This window comes from Protomyctophum bolini, assembly GCF_963924005.1.
Source record: "Protomyctophum bolini genome assembly, chromosome: 5".
Classification (NCBI taxonomy): domain Eukaryota; kingdom Metazoa; phylum Chordata; class Actinopteri; order Myctophiformes; family Myctophidae; genus Protomyctophum; species Protomyctophum bolini.
The window spans coordinates 10,114,315-10,134,865 of record NC_137866.1 but is presented as its reverse complement, the minus strand read 5'-3'; the positions used below and the strand labels follow the sequence as shown (position 1 = coordinate 10,134,865).

General features: G+C 42.5%; 1 protein-coding gene across 1 annotated transcript in view; it reads right to left on the bottom strand.

The window, feature by feature from the left end:
• Nucleotides 1-1,066: 1,066 nt before the first annotated feature.
• The window catches only part of LOC308315499 (vasopressin V2 receptor-like), a 29,556-nt gene continuing 10,071 nt past the window's right edge, over nucleotides 1,067-20,551 (bottom strand). The window contains exons 3-7 of the mRNA XM_080763516.1: nucleotides 14,173-14,543; nucleotides 12,963-13,208; nucleotides 9,324-9,470; nucleotides 5,561-6,230; nucleotides 1,067-3,394 (exon numbers count right to left, since the gene is read on the bottom strand). Coding sequence (XP_080619642.1) covers nucleotides 3,192-3,394; nucleotides 5,561-6,230; nucleotides 9,324-9,470; nucleotides 12,963-13,208; nucleotides 14,173-14,541 — 1,635 coding nt within the window. The 5' untranslated portion in view covers nucleotides 14,542-14,543 and the 3' untranslated portion in view covers nucleotides 1,067-3,191. The remainder of the gene's footprint in view (nucleotides 3,395-5,560; nucleotides 6,231-9,323; nucleotides 9,471-12,962; nucleotides 13,209-14,172; nucleotides 14,544-20,551) is intronic.

Genomic DNA, 20,551 nt, shown 5'->3' with positions numbered 1-20,551 from the left:
GTTTTTCTGCATACAGACTTTCTTTTTGACTCGTTTGTTTTCACACACAGGACATTATACACCTTATAGCATGTGTGGTTGCTATAAGCATGATCTTATAAAACTAAATGTTGAAATAGATTGAACCCTAGCATCAATATTCAGGGATAGAAGATCTATATCTAGATCTAGATTGGCTATTTTGGGCAGAGCGATTTGATGTATGGTGGAAAGGCATAGACCCCTGGGGGATCCCAGTCAATTAAGTAAGGTTAATTAAATTAATGTTTAGTGTTAATAAGATCATTATATTTTAGGGTCTGCCATGCAGTTGAAGGGCATAATGCTGTACTCTGCATATCAAGAAATGGAAAAAATGTGTTATATAAAACCTGTACATGAACATTAGGCAGTACTATAGGAACTGTAATAGATACATTATATATTCTCATAGACATAATAAATAGAGAAAAGAATGAATGGCTGGAGGTGTGACATACTGTATGTCTGAAGATCTGTCTAAGAATAACGTGGCTAATTTGCAGTGGAAAGTAACTAATGTACTCAAATACTGTACTCAAGTACAATGATGACGTATTTGCAGTTTACTTGAGTATTTTCAATTTCCTATACTTCTACTTCTACTCCACTACATCTCAGAGGAAAATATTGTACTTTTACTCCACTACAATCATTTGAAAACTTTAGTTCTAGTTCTACTAGTTGAGAGCTGATACATTTCGGCCATTTGAAAATAGCCGATTTACAAGCTCACAATGTGTCAAGTTGCAACACATTGTGAGCTTGTAGATCCGCTATTTTCAACTGATCTTTATACATTTGAAAACATGAAAAGTAAAACATTTGAGCACTTTTTCCACCACTGCTAATATGAATTGCATGACATCATCCTAAGATTCATCTTGCAGGGGAGGCCACTGCTACTAACATTAGAGGCACTTAGCAGCACTTGGAGCAACTTTGGAGACGTTATCTTATTCCAAAGTCATGTGTTCAAATGCCCCACCCCCCACTCCAACATGTACCCATAAATACAGTTTATGTGTTCAAATGCCCCACCCCCCACTCCAACATATACCCATAAATACACATGTCTTAGTTTGGATGAACATACATTATCTTATCTTGGGTAGCACTTTAAAACACATTCACCTGAAAATGTACAGTCCAGCTTAAGAATCTTTGGTTTACCATGTTCTTGTTGTTTTTTAATGAGACGCATATATGTCAGCCTGTCACAATTGTATGGTGTACGTTCAACAATCATCAAACACAATATGTAATACTAATGTGCCTTACATTTTCAGAATTTCAATAAATATATCATACAACGTTGATCAGTTTACATGGAATGCTGCTGTGCTGAATGACTCATACCTTGTGTCCTCTTCACAATGTCCATTATTTATACTTTCACAGGGACATATGGCAGGAGAGTGCCACTTTGTACCACATATACTGTCTAACAATCAATTGTGTCTCGATTGCAGAAAATCTGGTTTAGTAACTTTTCTTCTGATTCTCAGTTGTGTGTGGATATGTGTCTGAGTTGCTTCTGCATGTATGTGCAGTCCTATGTGTGTTCTTACGTGTGTGTTCTTACGTGTGTGTGTGTGTGTGTGTGTGTGCGCGTGCGTGCGTGTGTGCATGTATATTTGTTTCTACACTGTATTTAAATTCCAGGCCTTATTCTGTCTGTGCTGCATTGTATGTGTTAGCATATCTTTCTCCAGTATCTCACAATTCACTATTGTTCTTTGAAATGGGATTGCTTTCATGGCTGAACATGAATCCAACCCTAGACAGTCATCCGTCTCCGATCCCTTCTCCTTGCTTTACCAAAGTGCAATATTTGATTTCAACTACTACAGCTTTCGCAAGACTGCTCCAGCAGTTGTAACAGTTGTAACATCCATGCAATCCCCTGTCTGATCTCTGTCCAACAGCAGTCCTCTAGTCTACCCTCTCTCATATGGTGCTCTCTCTCTCTCTCTCTGTTACTCACCCTCTGACCCAAAGCTCACAGATTTGTTTTGCTTTGTACATTAGGCATTAGTCTATTAATGCAACAAATCCTGCAGGTGATTTTCAGGACAGGTGATTTATAGTTTCAGTGTACAAATTATCAAACAGGATTCTTCTCGATGGGTGAGTGACGTTAAATAGAAAATATAAATTATGAGTTTCCTTCAAGGACAGATTTGGTGAGGCAGATGTTGTTGTTGACAGCTGCTGTATAATCATCATGGTTCTCCATGGTGTGCTGTTGAGTGTTGACATCTTCACTGCCACCCTTCCCCCAGCGCCAGGGGCGGTTGGAGAGAAACAGGTGACGTCTGATGGGGGCTCTGCTAGCTCCTTATTATGGTTGGTGTGTAACATCTCCTCTAACTCCACTGTTCTGTTCTGTCTGTTGGCCTGTAGTGAGGCGGGGATTGTCACTCAGTCACTTGGACCCGGTGCATTCCATGGAACACATTTAGATGGTCCTCTCAATTCCAGCAGTGCATGTCTCGTTTGTTTGGTTCTGCGTCCTACTGTACAACACATGCCATTACATCCACTTACACACACCACCGATAATCTGGCTGGCTCCGCAATATCCTCTCTTGTTATTTCTCGGATTGTTTGTTAATTAAATTCCTTGAGTCGGGTCTATTCAGTTGCAGTTTCTCCCATATTATTGTTACTGCCTCTGCCTCAGCCACTGCCTGGGGCTCAGGCGTAGAGTTGCTGGCAGAGCAGCCGGGATGGGAACCGTGAGGTTCCCAGTTCGATCCCGAGCTCCCCTACAGTTAGTGTCCAAGTGTCCTTGAGCAAGACTCTGAACCCCTAATTGCCCCTAGTGTGCACTGCAGGTTGGTGCCTTGCGTTTCCGCCGCCATCGGTGTGTGAATGTGTGTGTGAATGGGTGAATGTAATGCACAATCTATGTAAAGCGCTTTGGATAAAAGCGCTATATAAATGCACCATTTACCATTTTGCCTCTGAGCCTGGTGGTGACATTGGATATCACTAGCATGTACACTCTGTTGTCAGTTCTCGCCGATGGCAATAGCAGCATCATCATGGTGCATTGCGATGCGGGTGTGCATCAGCAGTTGACATGCTGCTGTCCTCACCCCTTTGAACGGCGATCACCTGACCCGTGTCTTTTCTTTGCGTCGCTATGCTATTGCGTTCATATTTTGTCAGTACTGGGTGTCTTTAAAAGTGGTGGAGGTGTGTGTGGTGGTGGAGTCGTCGTGCATAGAGCCCCGTCGGTCAGGCCGCTGCCGACAGCGCAGCAGGCCCTGGAGCTCTCTGGACACGCTGCTGGAGAAGGCTGTGTAGATCCATGGGTTGGTGCACGAGTTCAGGCTGGCCAGCAGCATCAGGATGGTGAAGGTCACACCTACAACACACAGGCAAAGAGGACACACATGCACACGCATGCACACTAACGTAAGACTGAATACATTATACAGTATGGGGGGGGGGGGGGGTGCAAGGTTAAACACATGTAGATGCTGACACATGTACACGTGCACGCACACACACACACACACACACACACACACACACACACACACAGTCATACAGTAGAGCCAGTGGGCTAAGTACTGATGGCTTACAGTACACTAGAGGGTAGTGACGGCTACAGTACAGTAATGAAGCCTAGATGAAGAAGAAAAAGGTCATATCATTCCTCTCCTCTCTCCTATGAGCCAAATATAAACATGTGCGCCCACCGTTGACTATGAATATAAACCGTTTATGGTCATTGTATCATGTTCCTCGCAATGTCTGCTTCCTTTTGGCAAGTTTTCCGAATTCTGATTATCATGGCTGTTTTGAATGGGACCTGCTTATTTCATCATTGCCAATTCAGGAAAATGAATAGTGCAAACCGAGTTCAGACTAAACAACTGATCGTAATCAGATATATCTCGTGTGTGTGTGTGTGTGTGTGTGTGTGTGTGTGTGTGTGTGTGTGTGTGTGTGTGTGTGTGTGTGTGTGTGTGAGAATGTGTGCATACAGTATGGTTTGGTTGTTGGCACTGTGAGGTACAGTATATCCCCTAGACATGAGTGAGTGTGCAATACAAGTACTCACATATGAATGTGTACATACCTATCTCTGTTTCCCTGCAATTTATTTGAACTCTCTGTGCTTGCTGCCAAACATTTATTGAGGACATGACCACATCTGGCTGGATTGCGAAAGCAGCAGGGGAAGTAAACTGCTTATATTTTAGCCATGGGGGCTTTGTTCCTATGTTCAGATGAGAGGGACAGAAAACCCAGTCACTCTGTAATGTAGCCCAACTGACTGCAGTAACCTGCCTTTTGGCTCCACTATCCATGGTTCACAACTGGCTGCCAGAAAATACATCAGCAGATGCTCTCTGTCTCTTAGAATTGTACGGTGGCCAGAACTGTCACACTGTCATTCTGTTTGACCCTACCTAAACCCTGTATCTTATACATTGGTGTCACGACTGGCTAGTGTCCTTGGTTTAATGGAGATATAATCCTATTTGGAGTCAAAGACCGACAAAATTGTAAACCAGATCGCTTTGGACTACCTGGACTGTGAGAAAGGTGCACTCAGTGACTTAAGAGACAACATACAGGCCCAAATGTGTAAAGCCAAATCAATCCATCCCAGAAAAGAAAGTCTTGCAGTGCTTCTTTCCTTTTGGGCATTATCTGCTTTATTTGATGGGAAAGGCAGGTGAGAGATAGCCTGGTAAACCATCCCGGTCACGTGAATTCACATTATCATGTCTTCTGCCAACCGGTCTGCCCCGGTCTGCGCTGTGTGGGCTGATGTGGACATCCTTGCTTAATTTATGGTCTCCAGTCCAAAAGTCTATAGCGGAATTGAAACTCTCAAAAGATCAGCAAAACCTTGACTCGGATACAACGTTAAGAGATTTATAGAAAGATTTATTTAAATCCCTGTGTAACATTCATACAGAATACAAATACGTCTGACACCAGCGAAGCACACAGATAGACCCGAATTGCCCTGCCCTGTCTGTCAGATTATAATTGGCTACAGAAAAAAACAATAACCATTTGATCTCTTCTAGTGAGCTGTGTGAATGGTAAATACAAGGGCCCACTCTCCTGCTGACAGCTGTGTGAGCTGCTGTGACCTGCACTCCCTCCCACTAAAGCATTTTTTATATAAATTTGCTTAATCAGGGCGTTTTGCAGAAACGAAAAGTTGGAAGGGCCAATCGGAGTCTCAATCACAGCCTGGGCCCTGAGTGCAGACGCTAATTGGCTCTTCCCCAGCGCTTTGGGCCAGACCAGAAGACATATGATACTGTGGACTGTGGAGAGAGGGGGATGAAGTTATTCAGTTCCTATTGCCCAAAACCATACCCCCTTTTGGCCAATTGCATGAAAAACCTTAATCAATTCTACCTTGGCCCAGGAGCAACCTTTGGGCAAATCTGTTCAGAACAGACAGACAGACGGGGGTGAAAACATGACCTCATTGTCAGAGGTAAACACGAATACATCCTCTTGCAACAAAATGTCCCACACAGGTCTGGTTCAGACTAACCTTGGGATGGGGGGTTGGGGTCCCAGGCGGCCCACAGCTGGACAATGAAAAATGGCGACCAGCAGATAGTGTAGACCAGCACGATGACCAGCGTCATCCTCACCGTCTTGGACATGGCCTTGGTGATGCTGGGGGGCGGACCGCTGGGGGCCAGCGGGGCCACATAGTCCAGGGAGGTGCGAGGTGACCCCCGGTGGCAACCAGCGGGCTCCTGCTCATAGGAGGCATAAGACTCCTGGCAGTAGCAGCCGGCGGTAGGTCCGCGGCGACAGTCGCAACACGGGGTGGTCACAGCGGCGGTGGGGACACTCGCGTGGTTCTCCACAGCAATCAGTGGTCCTTGTTGTGTGCCCGCTGTGTTGTGTTCTCCATGGCAGCTGCTGTACTGAGTGACGGGTGACGCATAGTCATAGCGTTCCCCCGCCTGGCCGCTGTGAGTGTTATTGTGAGAGCCCGAGGGGTTGTTATTCACGCCCTTCAGAACGGAACCTCTCCTCGAGTCCCTCGCCGCTCCCCCTCCCGACGACCTCCTCCCCCTCTCCCTGGAGCGCTCGTCCTCCTTCTTGATGCTGTTGAAGCGGAACACCACCTCGTTCCGCTTCAGCTCAGCCGTCACCACCCTCTCTGACTTCAGGTAGATGTTGTTGTGAATCTCCCGGAAGATTCTTATCTGAAAGGGACGCACGTTTGAAAGTTTTACTTTCTACGAATGTAAATCAAGAAGGTTTATCTGTCACTACTCTTACAGCTACTAACTATAACTACTAACACAACCTAATAACAACAACAATATTGAGACGTAGAATTAGGATAAAGCTAGAGATCCAATCCTCCAAGCCTCAGGATTTGAGTATATTCGTTTTCAGTGATGCAAAGGGACTGATTATGGCCAACATGGTCCAGATTAATTTCCTTGTTTTTATTTATTTATTTCTGCATTATTGCTTGATTATGTTCTAGGGAATGACGGGAAAGTTTATGACATTATGACTTCATGACATTATGCCTCCCATCTGTTAAAACGATTTTACGATGTTTACAGTATGAGCCATCTTTTTCATACAAACCATAGCTGAGCAACTTCAATTATGATTTGCATCCGTCATCTCACATTATATCTAATAATAGACAATTCAGCCAATATGCTTTTTCACCCCCATGCATGATGTTTTATTAAATATAGCAGAACCGTTCCTCCCATGACGTCTCACATGCCTGATTTATTTTTCTCTCTGTTTTTATACATGCACTGATGTCACAGGGAGGCACATTCTCACAGGAGGCAGGATTTCATGGGCACTGGGCTACATGATACTGTATGTGGCCATCAGTGGTAGACAAAGTACTCAACCCCTGAACCCCAGTACATTAAAAAATGTACTGAAGTAAATGTACTTTGTTACTGTCCACCACTGACTGACTGACGGCTACACGATACTGCACAGTATGTTGCCATCCAGCTCAATCGTGATGACGCACGCTGAATCTGACGTGTCTGGCAGTAGCAGACACTTTTCATGCCTGAGGAATTCTGCTGCATACACCTGACATGAAATAATATGAAGAATAAATCAGAGACAGGTCTTCCACAACTGGGTAATATATCTGGCACAGTTTGGCTTTTTCTTTTAAAGCGGCTCTCTGTCAGAGTGGCCATGCAGATCTTGGGACTCTCCTCCCACTGCCGTGTTAATTAAGGGAAATAGTTGAACCCTGAGCATATCTTTCCCTAAATAGAGCAGCATGGGAGGCAGCCCAGAATGCTTAAGCCTGATTTATACTTCACCATATGACATGTGTCGCGCGCCAAAAGTAACCGATCTACAAGCTAACAAGGCGCGGCAATGGGACGTGCTGTTAGCTTGTAGATCGTGTGTGTGTGTGTGTGTGTGCATGTGTGACACTGACACCGCTGTACGACGTAGTATAAATGGGCTATTCCTTTCCCCAGGATGCTATATAACACTAACTGTCTGATGACGATCATTCAGAGAGCACCACAACTGCCACCAGTTTATTGAACGGCCCTGGCGGCCAAACTGCGCCTCTCCGTGAAAACAAAGCATTTCATTCACAACCAACTTGATTGTAGGATACTATTGCTTTATGTAATCGTCATAGCCATGGTTCCAGGATGGATATTCTAAGGTGCTAAGAGTTCAGCCAGCAGTCTGTCAATATTTTATTGTTTTATGGACAGGGTAGTTATTTTTAAATTTGTATTTATTTTACAGCCATGACCTTCTTGACCCTATACCGAATGCATTCGCATTGGTGAGCTGCCCAGTGTAGCCACAGTAGTGTTATGCAATACCAAGATGGTGCGGCCCCTGCACAATGAATAGAATATAAACAATTGATTTATTAACCACTTAAATCCTATATATACACTTAGTTGACCAGGGCCCCTCAGGGCTCTCTACTAGATCCTCCAGTACAAGAGTTCTCCAACTTCTTTCTTTTGATTTCAATGTTTAAATTAAAGGAGAATTCCATGCTAGAAGGCTTTCTTATCTTTATTTGTAGTTGTTACGTCCCCACCAAAGAGGTCCAGGTGTTATTTTGTGCAAAAGCTCCTTATTGGCTATTTCCCTTACCATAAGCCCTAAATGAATTGCATTGAATTGAATGGGAATTGAATGGGGCTATGGGGTGTTGTGCTAATTCGCTTATTTCCATTGCTCAAAATTATATTTTCTTTGTATATATCCTCTCTTCATAATGTAAATAATATCTCAAGCGGCACAGTTTACTACTTATTTCGATGGAAATAAGCAAATTAGCACAACACCCCATAGCCCCATTCACAAAAAAACACCTGGACCTCTTTGGTGGGGAGGTAACAACTACAAAGACAGGTAAGAAAGGTAAGAAAGCCTTCTAGCATGGAATTCTCCTTCAAGCATATTTTATAAATAACACACACATTGATAGTATTGGATTGGAATATTTTTTAGAAAACGCATTTACAATTCTGTGATTCCTGCTGATTCTAGATTCCTGCTGATTCTACAAGTTTTTTGACAACTTGTCTATCCCTGACACTCGTGTCAAGCAGGCATTGGAAATGTCTGTATTTATTTATTTTATACGCGCAATTGCTGACGTTGTTGCATTCCAAAATTTCCTCTTTGCTAGAACACTACACTACTTCATTTGTTTTTGGGCGGTGTTCTGTGGCTTCGTTTCAAACTGAATTCTGAGAATCGCCGTTCCAACAGAACAGACCATAATATGACAGAGCTACCAGAGGTCAGGCTCTGATGAAGGCTCATAGCCTCATAGCTCATCGTTTATTTCCCAATAACAAGGTGGAGTACTTTGGAGTACTCCATTGATTTGAAATGTTGGATCTGCTGCCTTTTTGCGACTTTTTAAATTCCTACTTTTGATATGTATACTGGACCACTCTCTCTCACACTCACTTTGAAAACCCATTATTGATGCGCTGCAACCTCATTTTCTTATTTAGAGCTAGAGGTGTACTACAATGAATGCTATATGCAAAAACCCATAACAAACCTGTAGGGATCACCTTCCCTACTGTATGTCACTGATCCAGTTCTAGGCTAAACAGACCGAGGCGACCTTTTTATTATGTTCACACAACAACTCTGAAGTATACTGTATTAATGAGTTGACATAGTTCAATGTTGAAGACGAGTAGCATTCCCCCTTTAAGGGACTTCAGTGGAAGCTGAATCTGGCAACCTTCTGGTGACAGGTGATAAGAGCTCATCATAATTCCACACCTCTAAATTACCTGACAGATGGTGATAATGAGCGCAGGCAGCACGAAGACCGCCACGGTCATCCAGGTGACGTAGGCCTTCAGCCCCCACACCTCAGCAAAGTGACCCCAGCACTCAAACTCCCCGGGAGTCACCTCAGAGCGGGAGAAGATGAACACCTGGCAAAGCACGATTACACATTTAAGTTGACGATTCAATCTGTACAGAAATAATTGCGGTTAATTTGATTTAATTGTGTTATTGGAATTGGAAATTGGAACATTATGAATAGAAATTACATTCCTGTTTGCCTGATACAATTTATAATTTAGGCATTCAGCGGACGCTCTTAATCCAAAGCGATTTACAATAAGCAAGAGCAACAGATGGTAAACATTAAATACATATCAATAATCATCAAGGATCATAAACAAGCTGAGAGCCTAACGTCCGTCTAATCTAGTAGAATATATGTACAATGAAACTATGAGTATACATACAATATATAGATAAAATGCAATCAAAATGACAGTGTAGCCTTCGCATACGACTGTAAGGTCATTGAGGCTATAGTGCAAGTGCTACGGCAAGTGCTATGGGCTAAAATGAGGAGGTGAGTTTTCAGACTACAGCGGAAGATTAGGAGTGAGTCTGCATTTCTAATAATCTATTTGCAACGGGAAGTTCATTAGTTTTGCCTTTTATAAAAATAACGGAATTAGCTCATCTACTATCGTCATTGTATGAATATCTTTCAACATGGTAACGATTATGATTATGACAAAATAATTGCAATTAGATGATTATGTAATAATTGTGACACCCCTAGCAATCAGGAGAGGCATGAGGAAGGCACACAGGAAAGGCATGACTACCTAATTTCCTCCCCCATTATAACTGACCCCTTGTGCTAAAAATAGACCCGACATCTTGAATTCTACTGAACGAGTCAAGAGCGGGAGATGTCCTGTTGTGGTCTTATTACCTATCACGGCATGGGTGTCCGTCTACAGCAGTCACTACAGCTGTCTGCACCCCAAGTTTGGTTTCCCAATCATGGGCTTGTGACCCATTTTGTGGTGCAAGTAAATATCCTCTTTTTGAAAGTTTTTTTAATTGGAAATGTTTTCAAAAGACTCTGTCCCCCCCCCCAAAATAAATAAAATAATAATAATTCCAAAACGTTTTAGACCTTAAATCTTTAAAAATTATCATTATCATTATATTTATTTAATTTAAATAGTGTACATATCAGATCTACAAACTCCCAACACATCACATCAGCATTACATTCTTTCCTCCCATATTTGAAATACGGTAAAATTTGAAATATGTAATTAATTAATTAATATTATTACATGGCTTGGTTGAATGCTTGATTCTGATTGGTCAATCGCTTAATTCAGCTGTGAGTTATCTCATCATAATGACCGCTCCGCTGTATAACAGACCGCTGCCTAATCAAACCCTCTGAGCACCAGCTGCACGGCTGCGTCCCACTTGATTTACTGCCGTTTCCAACATGACAGCCATGTAAACACACAATTCAATTCAATTCAAAGGGCTTTATTGGCATGAGAAAACATACGTTTACTTTGCCAAAGCAGAACGAACAATACAACAATACAGCAATACAATCAAAACAAAAAGTATGTACTTTGAAGGTCAGAATCTTCAATAGATCAACTTCTATGTACCAAGATCACTCGATGCAGGTATAGTGCAGGAATATACACAATGATTAGTCTTTAGGGTGGTTGTGTTCCATTTGATATCCTTCTCCTATCACAGCAACTCACAAATCTTGCTGCTGTGTTTGCACATTGTTGTACTTCGCCCAGCAGATATGGGAGTTTTTTGTCATTGGTCATGTTTTCAAAATCTCCGTGTGTGGTTGTAATCTGTGGGAAGTATATTGTGTCTCTGATGTCTTGGTACAATGGACAGATGGTTAGGAAGTGTAGCTCGGTTTCCACTTCATTTAGTGAGCAGTGGGTGCATAGTCTGTCTTCTCTCGGGATACAGGTCTGCCTATGACGGCCTTTCTCGATCGCGAGACTGTGCTCACTGAGTCTGTACCTAGTGACACACACTAGTGACACACAATGTCATTTACAGCTAAACATTGCTCTCAAAAATGTTTTTGAAAACATTTGAGCGAGAAATAGACGAAGCAGGACCCAAACATTTATTCTATTTGATCAACTCACTTCCTGTTTTCTGCAGCTGGGCAGACGCAGCCAGCGCAAACTTATGGAATACTTGTTTTTTGTTGTGTTTTGGGTCAATGTATTAATTTATGTTAGGTAGCCATGTAATAAGCGGGATAATATCTGGCTAGGTGGTCATTGTCGGGATATAATTCACCTTCAGGGGCGAAGCCGAGGTGGTTAAACTGTCCTCCGTCATGGCGACTATCATGTAAGAGGAGGCAAACATTCCCACTATCTGCAAATACTTGACGGAGCGACAGAGCAGGTCCGGGCATTGTCGGTGAATTATCTCCCGACAATGACCTCCTAGCCAGATATTATCCCTGGCTTACATAATGCATTTGGTAAGATTGGGTGCCGGGGAGACACAAGTTCTCTTTTAGATCTCGAGCTGAAAAGATTCGGGAACCCTTCGCATATTCGTGTGTGTGTGTGTGTGTGTGTGTGTGTGTGTGTGTGTGTGTGTGTGTGTGTGTGTGTGTGTGTGTGTGTGTGTGTGTGTGTGTGTGTGTGTGTGTGTGTGTGTGTGTGTGTGTGTGTGTGTGTGTGTGTGTGTGTGTGTGTGTGTGTGTGTGTGTGTGTGTGTGTGTGTGTGTGTGTGTGTGTGTGTGTGTGTGTGTGTGTGTGTGTGTGCGTGTGCTGCTAAGATTTAGACTTGTAGATGAATTTATCAATTCTGACATTTTCAATCTACAAGAGTCTAAGGTATCATGCCCCTAAGGTAGAGTCTAAAGTATCATGCCCCTCAGGTGCTTACCCTACTGCTAAAGATGGATGACAGATTCCGAGACAGAGTGGATCAAGCACTTTTTTTATTGAAAACTACGGACCTACGGGTTTTAGACGCAAACCAACCTGACAAGTGGGGCAGTAGGGTAAGCGCCTTAGATTTAGCATTTGTACATGTTCAGAGTAGCTACGGAGGCAGCGGGTTCTGCGCTCAGGACCATGGGGCATGATACCCAAGGCCTCATTTAGACTGCAGTCACATCCAGTCAAATCAGATTTATTTCTGAAATCTGATATTTTGGCCCGACCATTCACACTGCATGCCGTTTGCCAGTGACCAGATCTGATCTGCGTGTTCAGACTGGCAGCCAAATCCAGCCTGAATCAGACCTGTGCCACATCCAGATTGGAATCGGATTTAGATCAGGTTGTTGCATTCAGATTGAGACAGATGTGGATGTGACTGAGACAGAAGTCACATTGGAACTTGTATGTGGCCTGTCTGCATTTAGACTTATTTAAACAAATCAGATTCCAATCTGGATGTGACACAGATCTGATGCAGGCTGTATTTGGCTGCCAGTGTAAATGGAGCCTTAGACTCTCGTAGATTGAAAATGTCAAAATCGATAAATACATCTATGAGAGTCTAAATCTTAGGCTACGTGTGTGTGCGTGCGCGCATGTGCGGACTGTGTGCACTTGCGTGTGTGTGTATGGCTTCCTTACCTGTGGTAAACTGAGGACCAGAGCCAGAGCCCAGGCCACCATGATCGGGGTATTCCAGCGGGATACGGCCCCACCGCGGTAGGCCTGCAGCGGGCAGCAGATGGCATAATGCCTGTCCACCGTCATGGCGACTATCATGTAAGAGGAGGCAAACATTCCCACTATCTGCAAATACTTGACGGAGCGACAGAGCAGGTCCGGGCCCTGGAATCTCTCTGTGATGTCCCACACTAACTGGGGAAGAACCTGAAAGAAACGGTGGAAAAATAATGCACATTCAGACCCTTTGGACAAGTGTCACCTGGCTTGGTTCCATTTGTACACTCCGAGTTATGGAGGTCCATCCACTGCTTAATGACTAAACTTGAAATTAAAACCGTTTGCCGTTCTAGACTATACTGCATACTACAGGGGGTGAAAAAAGGGTATGTAGGTCACACGGCATCGATGTGAAGACCGTAAGAAAGATGAAAGGGAGAAAGACACATTGGAGTTTCAAGAAAGGCGTCACTACACACTTTCTCTGAGAAGTAAATTGCTTATCCTGATTTATATAGTAGTTATGCCTAAGGTGTTAAACGGATAAGCTGAACGAATTCCTCCTCACAGCAGAGTCTCTACATATCAATAGAAAGCCTGGGGTAATTGTGGAGGATAATAATAATGTTATACTTGATGCCAACTCTGGGGGAGACCGCTTGGAAAGGCCTCAAGAACCCTGCGTCGCTAAAGACCAACAGAGTTGCAGCGGTTTACAAATGTCATTGTTTAATAAACATTTCCAGACTGATATTTTGCCATGGAGCTCAGAACTCCAAGCAGCTCCCCTGCTTACATCACTGTCATGAAGAAGAGGTGCTTTTAGTCTATTAGTAGTATAAGAATTTGTTTTAATGTTAATTAGCATGAGTAGATTTAGCATAGTATACTGTAGTACTGCATGCCACGTAATGTATGGCTATATTACGGCCACTGATGGAGGCTATATACAATTCCCTGCAGCCTGGGCAACGAATCACATACTTACTTATATCTAATTTATACACTGTTGTATGCGGTCGTATACTAAGCGGGCTATAAATCACGCTGACACATGACCGCGAGAAAAGTATACGCTGCCGTGTCATTTTCACCCCTTGAAAAGGATCCAGTTCAAGTGGCAAAGGCCCGGGAGGCGGGGGGGCTTTTATCTTTTCAACAAGCAGCTCACCTGAAACAGAGCCACCACCAGGTCAGCCACACACAGGTTGACCATGAACAGGTGCATGGGTGCGTTGTGCTTCCGTCTCCTCAGCAGCACCCACAGCACAAAACCATTGCCCAGGGTCGTGAGAGCCAGCACCAGTCCCAGCACTGCAATTTCGGCGCGGGCCAGGACCTGGTCCCTGGGCGCAGTGTTAGGCGGCGTGGCGGTGGCATTCTCGGGGAAGAGCCCAAAAAACGAGCCGGCACTGTGAGAGCTGTTGAGGGAGGTCAAATCGGAGAAGAGTGAGGCGGATGTGAGGTTGGTCTGTCCTGTTGCCGTCAGAGAGGAGAGGGATAACCCATCCCAGCTGGATTCCCCGCCAATGCTTTCCATGCCTGGAAGACAGACAAATATGTCTTACTCTTAATGTAACAAAGGAAAACTGGCTATACAGTACAGTATGTTGTTTGTGGAGATTACATAGTACCCTCAGGGGTGGCCTTAATGATTTTTCTTTTTTTTTGTCAGTGTGTATTATCGTACTTCACAGCATGAACAGCATACACAGCCAAGTAGAAAATACACAAAAGCAGCTTGCTTGATTACATTTTTTTTTACTGGTATAACTGGAAGGCAGCATAGGCTATACAATGCAACTGTCAGCACTGCTAGTGCAGTGAGTGCACACACTGGGAATTGGGAACAATTACAATTACTACTACTACTATTTCTTTTTTTCCCCTTTTTTTGGGGGGAGGCCCCTGGAGGCTCGAGGCCCGTTTCAATTGAAACGATTGAAACATATATACAAGGCCGCCACTGAGTAGCCTACAAGTATTATGATAGCGGTTATGCCCCCGTTAGTTGATGTGATGTTTAATCAAAACGGCCCTGCAAGGGAGTATTTCAGTGTTAGCTAACGCCTAACTGTAACCGGTCTGTAATGGAAACCGAGACTCAATAGGAGCTGATTTACACTGGATTAACGTGTAAAGGGGAGATCCTACAGGCGTGTTTGTGATAATAGTAGGCCTACATCTACAAGCTCTTGTGAGCTTGTAGATTTTTGCACTGTGATCCACGGTTGTGTAACAAAGTATAAAATAGGGCTTACAACTTACGCGGATAATCGATTCATGGTTATTTATAGCCAACTGTTGTTGAAAAATAAATCAAGCTTCTCGATAATTCAATTAATGGAAAAAGTAATTGAATCATCTCTATGAAAATAATTGATAGGTATAGCCCAAAGGAAGTTTGTGAGGTAAAGGAAGATTGAAGGAAGAATGTGAATGTCTATTAGTGCGTGTAATAGACAGGTTCAAAGTCTAGCGCCAAATGTGGCGAACTCGGCGAACTCAGTTTGTCCCAGAGGTTCAACTCTGACATAAAAACATTCTGAGATGCTACCTGTAGATGATTGTAAAGATAAGACAGGCTGTTATCGGTTATCAGTAGCATGTAAAGTCATAAGACGTTGCATGCTCAGGCTTTTATCAACAAAACTGTACAAATTGTTGGGATTATTAAAGACAACATCGGAAGCTGCTTGTTTGTTCTTGTCAGTGTTGTATGATTATAGAAACTTTCTAAAGTTTCAAGTTACCCTCAGACTTGTGAGAGTTAGTTTATGTTTGACTATTGGTGAACTTTGGGTCATTGCCCCTAGGCTGTCCTGACCTATGTGTTGAGAGCCTGTTATATATATACTGTTATATATGGAAGTTTTCCTCAAACCTTCATTTAAATGACCTCCAGTTTGATAAGCATAGGCCAGACACCCAGATGATATTTGATTTATTGATCTACATCTAAAGTACAAAGTATACCAACGTACGTGTGTGTGTACGTCTGTAATCGACGCAACTCGAGAACCGTTCGCCCCACTTCAAATTCGACATGCGTTCCACACCCCCACAGGGAGTGCAGTGCTCGGTGTCGAGTCCGTCGGATAGCCGGTTGTCCAGAACCACCACAAAAACCTCTGCCCGGGCTCTGGACCTGATCACCCCTATATCTATATATGGAGCTGGCCTATTCTGACATCCAGTTGATGTTCTGACATCTGCATAGACTCCATATTTGAGCATGCCTGACAAAGAACTCCATATATGGGCATAAAAGCGACACAGACATAACTGGGTGAAGCATGCATTTCCAACTTGCATCGTTCCAAACGCAAGTTTATTTTATCTCTGGGACCGCAATCTACACTGTAAAATCCTCAGTGCAAATGTAACTCCTACAGTGTATAAATGTAACCAAACGGACCCGTAAAGGCCAATACATACGCTTTCCGATGTTTCCGGAACCTTTTCTCAGAATTCCTGCACCCCCAGATGTGACTGTTCAAGCTGTCTTTTCTGACTTTCCTTGAGAAAGCATGTGATTTATTTGATAAGACGTATACATATTACGTATATTAAGTTGTGTGAATGTTCTTAGTCTGTAGTTTTGTTTAGTACAAAATTATATTTAGCTATGTTACTGGCCCATATAGACTGTAAAGAAAAGTAGACGGAGCCAGCTGAAGCATTATTAGTACATATTTACAGCATTTCACTTAAAATAAGCAGATCAGTTTAAACCAATTTTCGCCCAAACATTGTTTCCACACATCAAAGAGTGTATATTTATGGATTACGGATGTAGGACAGCTGGGAGCAATCCGGAGATTGGAAGTGAAAGAAAAATTGGGAGAAACTGCAAATGATCTGGAGCAACAGCGAGAATCACTTGAAGTGATTAAAAAAAGTAAGGGGTGTTGTTGTTGAGTTGAGTTGGAAATGGAATATCAAGTTGTACCACAGTAGTATATTGTTGTTGCTCTTAGGAGTGCAGTGTTATTGTTGTTGTGTTTATGGTTTGGCACACGGTTTGGCACACACGATTCACAAATCTTTTAAAACTTTGATTAATGTCATACAGTGTAACTTTTTAAATTTTTTGTTTGATATACTCTTTCACTGGTATACTTTTCATAGTAACCAAACCATTTGCCACAAATGTGTTTTTTGTTTAATACCGGTAACCTCTGGCAAAAAACCCCACTTATTAAACACTATTTTAATTATTTTTTTGTGATCACATTTTTATTTTTTATTTTTTGTTAAAAAAGGGGTTTACCCACCCCACCCCACAGGTTGAACAGCAAAACAGATAAAAAATTACAATACATTAAATAAAATAAAGCAAGGTACTTTACCATTGGAAAAATAAAAGAAGAAAGGAAAATAACAGTCATCAGATATTTCCAGAGAGATCATGTCCATTAATGAGAGGATCCATTGTGAGACCTCAAGTTTATGGGGAGGTTTCCATCATTAGGACGAGCAGTTTTTTTTTTGCAGCTGTCATCCCTAAGAGCAGGAGTCTTCTACGTGGCATTGTCAATGTCAACCCAATCTCTGAATCATCATTCAACAAAAAAATATTAGGCAAGAGGGGAATTCTAGTTCCCATTACCTCAGATAGTACTTCTGAAACTCTAGACCAAAACACTATTTCTTTTATCAGCGGGTGTCCTGGACACTCATGCCAAAATGACATCCGTACCAAAAATCAATGTTTAACAAAATACTATTTCTGACTAATTGTCTGCAGCAATCATTTTTGAGCCGTAGTTCTGTATAGACAAACGCTGTCACGATAACGGAGCTACGAGAGGTGTCGCCAAAAAGACTACCGAACTTAATGTTACACATATTCTTATACATACCCAATTAAAAATGGGAACATCCGCTCTCATGAATAACATGCTTCCGGTCCTTTAATCACCTCAAGGTGCTGCTTCGCAACACGTCCTATTCAAGTATTTGTTGTCTCAGTTAAGTAACGCATTAATTAACAACCGTAATTAACTATTGAATTTCCCTGAGTTCAAATTCGTCTCCTGTCATGTCTCATAGCTCTCGTGGCACGCTCAAACTCTCAAAACATTTCAACTTTGATTAATGCCAGATGCAGATTCTTAAACATAAAAGGGGAACACTTCACAGCGTCTTCCCTTCAATCACCTGGAGAAACTTTATTTAAATAAAGACTGAAGTAGTACTTTATAGAAATATAGGAGCTGAGCTACCTGTTGGTCCGTGACCAATTAGTGCATACGTTAATTTAATAATTCATGCACAGAGTTCAAATCTGTCTCCTGTTATGTCTCGCATATCTTTTCTCATCTCTCTCTCTACCCCTTTCCTATCTTGCTACTCTCAGTCTATCCTGTTATAGTAGTGGTTCTGAACCATTTCTGAACTCTGGACCACAAGCAAAATTTTGAGCCATCCTCGGGGCATCCTAAAAATAACCAAAATAAATAGGTCTGCCATTCTTTGTTTAATTGGGTTGGCCTCATGAGGGTGTTTCTTTGAAGAAGAGGCAGCACACAGTGCTTGCTGTCTTGACGGTGAGGTACACAGCTGGAGGTTAGTTGACTTATAATGGAGTATTGTGTATGGAGAGAAGACTAGGATCTTCGACAGGCAGGACCTCTATGAAAATGTTTGGTAGGGATTGCTTCCACAGCACCGGAAGATGCGGGCATATGAGATACCATTATCTAAAAGGTTCTGGAGGGAGCTAGTGGTGAACTCAGTCAATAGAATATAGGACAACTACCTGTTCAATCAGAGCAAAATGATGCAGGCTTGAACTTTGATTTGATACCATTGATCTTGTCTCGTAAATAATTGCATCAAAACAAACAAGCAAAACGGAGTTCCACAGTACAGAGCCTCTGTATTGGGTGGATTACAGATCAGATCTGTTTTTCAGCGCTCATGGCCCCAATTCTTAGAATCTGAATAAGATAATAATAACTCAACTCTACAGTGTCGGTCTCTCTCCATCTAAACCCGTTTGACGCAAGTTTGTTTTCATTCTCATGCATTGGCCTGTCAACCTCTCCCTCCATCCCACCACTCCTTCATCCCTTCCATACAGCATGCATTCCTTTCTTTCCCTTTTTGTCCTCCCTCTTTCTCTCTTCAGTTCCATGGAGGCCGGCAAAGCTTTTCCTCCTCTCATATTGTATTCTATTTTTTGATAAAAATCCAAGTTTATTTTCCTACACCTTTAAGTAAATGGGACAAAAATAACAAATTGTGACGTGAATGGAACTGACAATTTGAGAAGCAGGGTCATGGGATTTCGTGTGGCCTCCATCAAATAAACATTAGCAGATGAAGACAGAGTGATGAAGGAAGAGTAGTGGGAGGGAAGATAAATGAAAAACAAGTCAGAATGCATAGAAGAGCAACAGAGGAGGTATGGACGGATAGCATATGATAAGACAATAAACAGAAAGTTAGGCCAACTGCTCTTGATTAAATGTCATAATGAATGATACCCGCGGTAGCCTTATATCAATTTGACTAATCTGCACAGGAGTGTCCAGAGACAATGAATTGCTGGATGTTTTCCCATTCCACCCGAATAGAAGCCAAGATTAGTCAAAACAAGTGTAATTTAATCTATCATTACTAAACAAGCATGACTACGTTGACGCCCGTAGTGGTGTGGACATGCAGCCTGCCCTACGCCACTGCAGTTCATCCACACGAGTGTCCTGAATTCTCGCCAAGACTTAATAGGCAGACCATTATTGATCATGAAAAATGTGCAGCATGAAAAATAGGACATAATACTGTAAGAGTAGAAATGTAACCAAAGAGCTAACCAACTGCACCTGGATTTACTGGGTACCATTAACAAATACAAATAAGTAATATGAACATACATCATTTGCCAGTGAATGGATATACTGTACAAGTGTACAGACTATGGACAGTGGATATAAGGCTAATATGATGTTTGTACAGTCAGCCAGCCTACAGTGTGTAATAGACAATTTGTTGCTTGTTGTATTAAACGTTAAGCCTTATGAACAAGATAACACATGACAGGCTGAGCTAACTTCTCCAGCTCTGTGCCCAGTGTGAAGGTATATCTAGACAGTTGACTAAAACAAAGTGGATCTGAGTGAAGCCCTTTCTCAGAAGAGCCACAATGAATCCTTTGTGTGAATCCCTTAAGGGGTACTTGTGGCTTCCACAATGTTGCCATAGATGGCAAAACCATTTCAGAATTTGTTAAACATCCCGAAGCTTGTGTCACTTTTATGAACTTTTATAATTTATTCTGCCCAAATAGTTTGCGGTGCTCGGGGAGGTAACTAGCCGTCTCTCCTTAGATCAAAGCCAGCAATTATCTTTGCTATTAGCTATGTTTTTAATTAAGGGCTTAGACAAGAATCTGCCTCTTTCGTTTCAATCGGGCAATCTCATGGCCTCCCTTTGTCTTTCTTGACCTGAAGATGATCCTTGTCCCCTTCTCTGCAATTAAATTTCATAAGATGCCTCTTTCTTTTCCTGCAGTACTCTACAACGCTCCATGTAATTACATT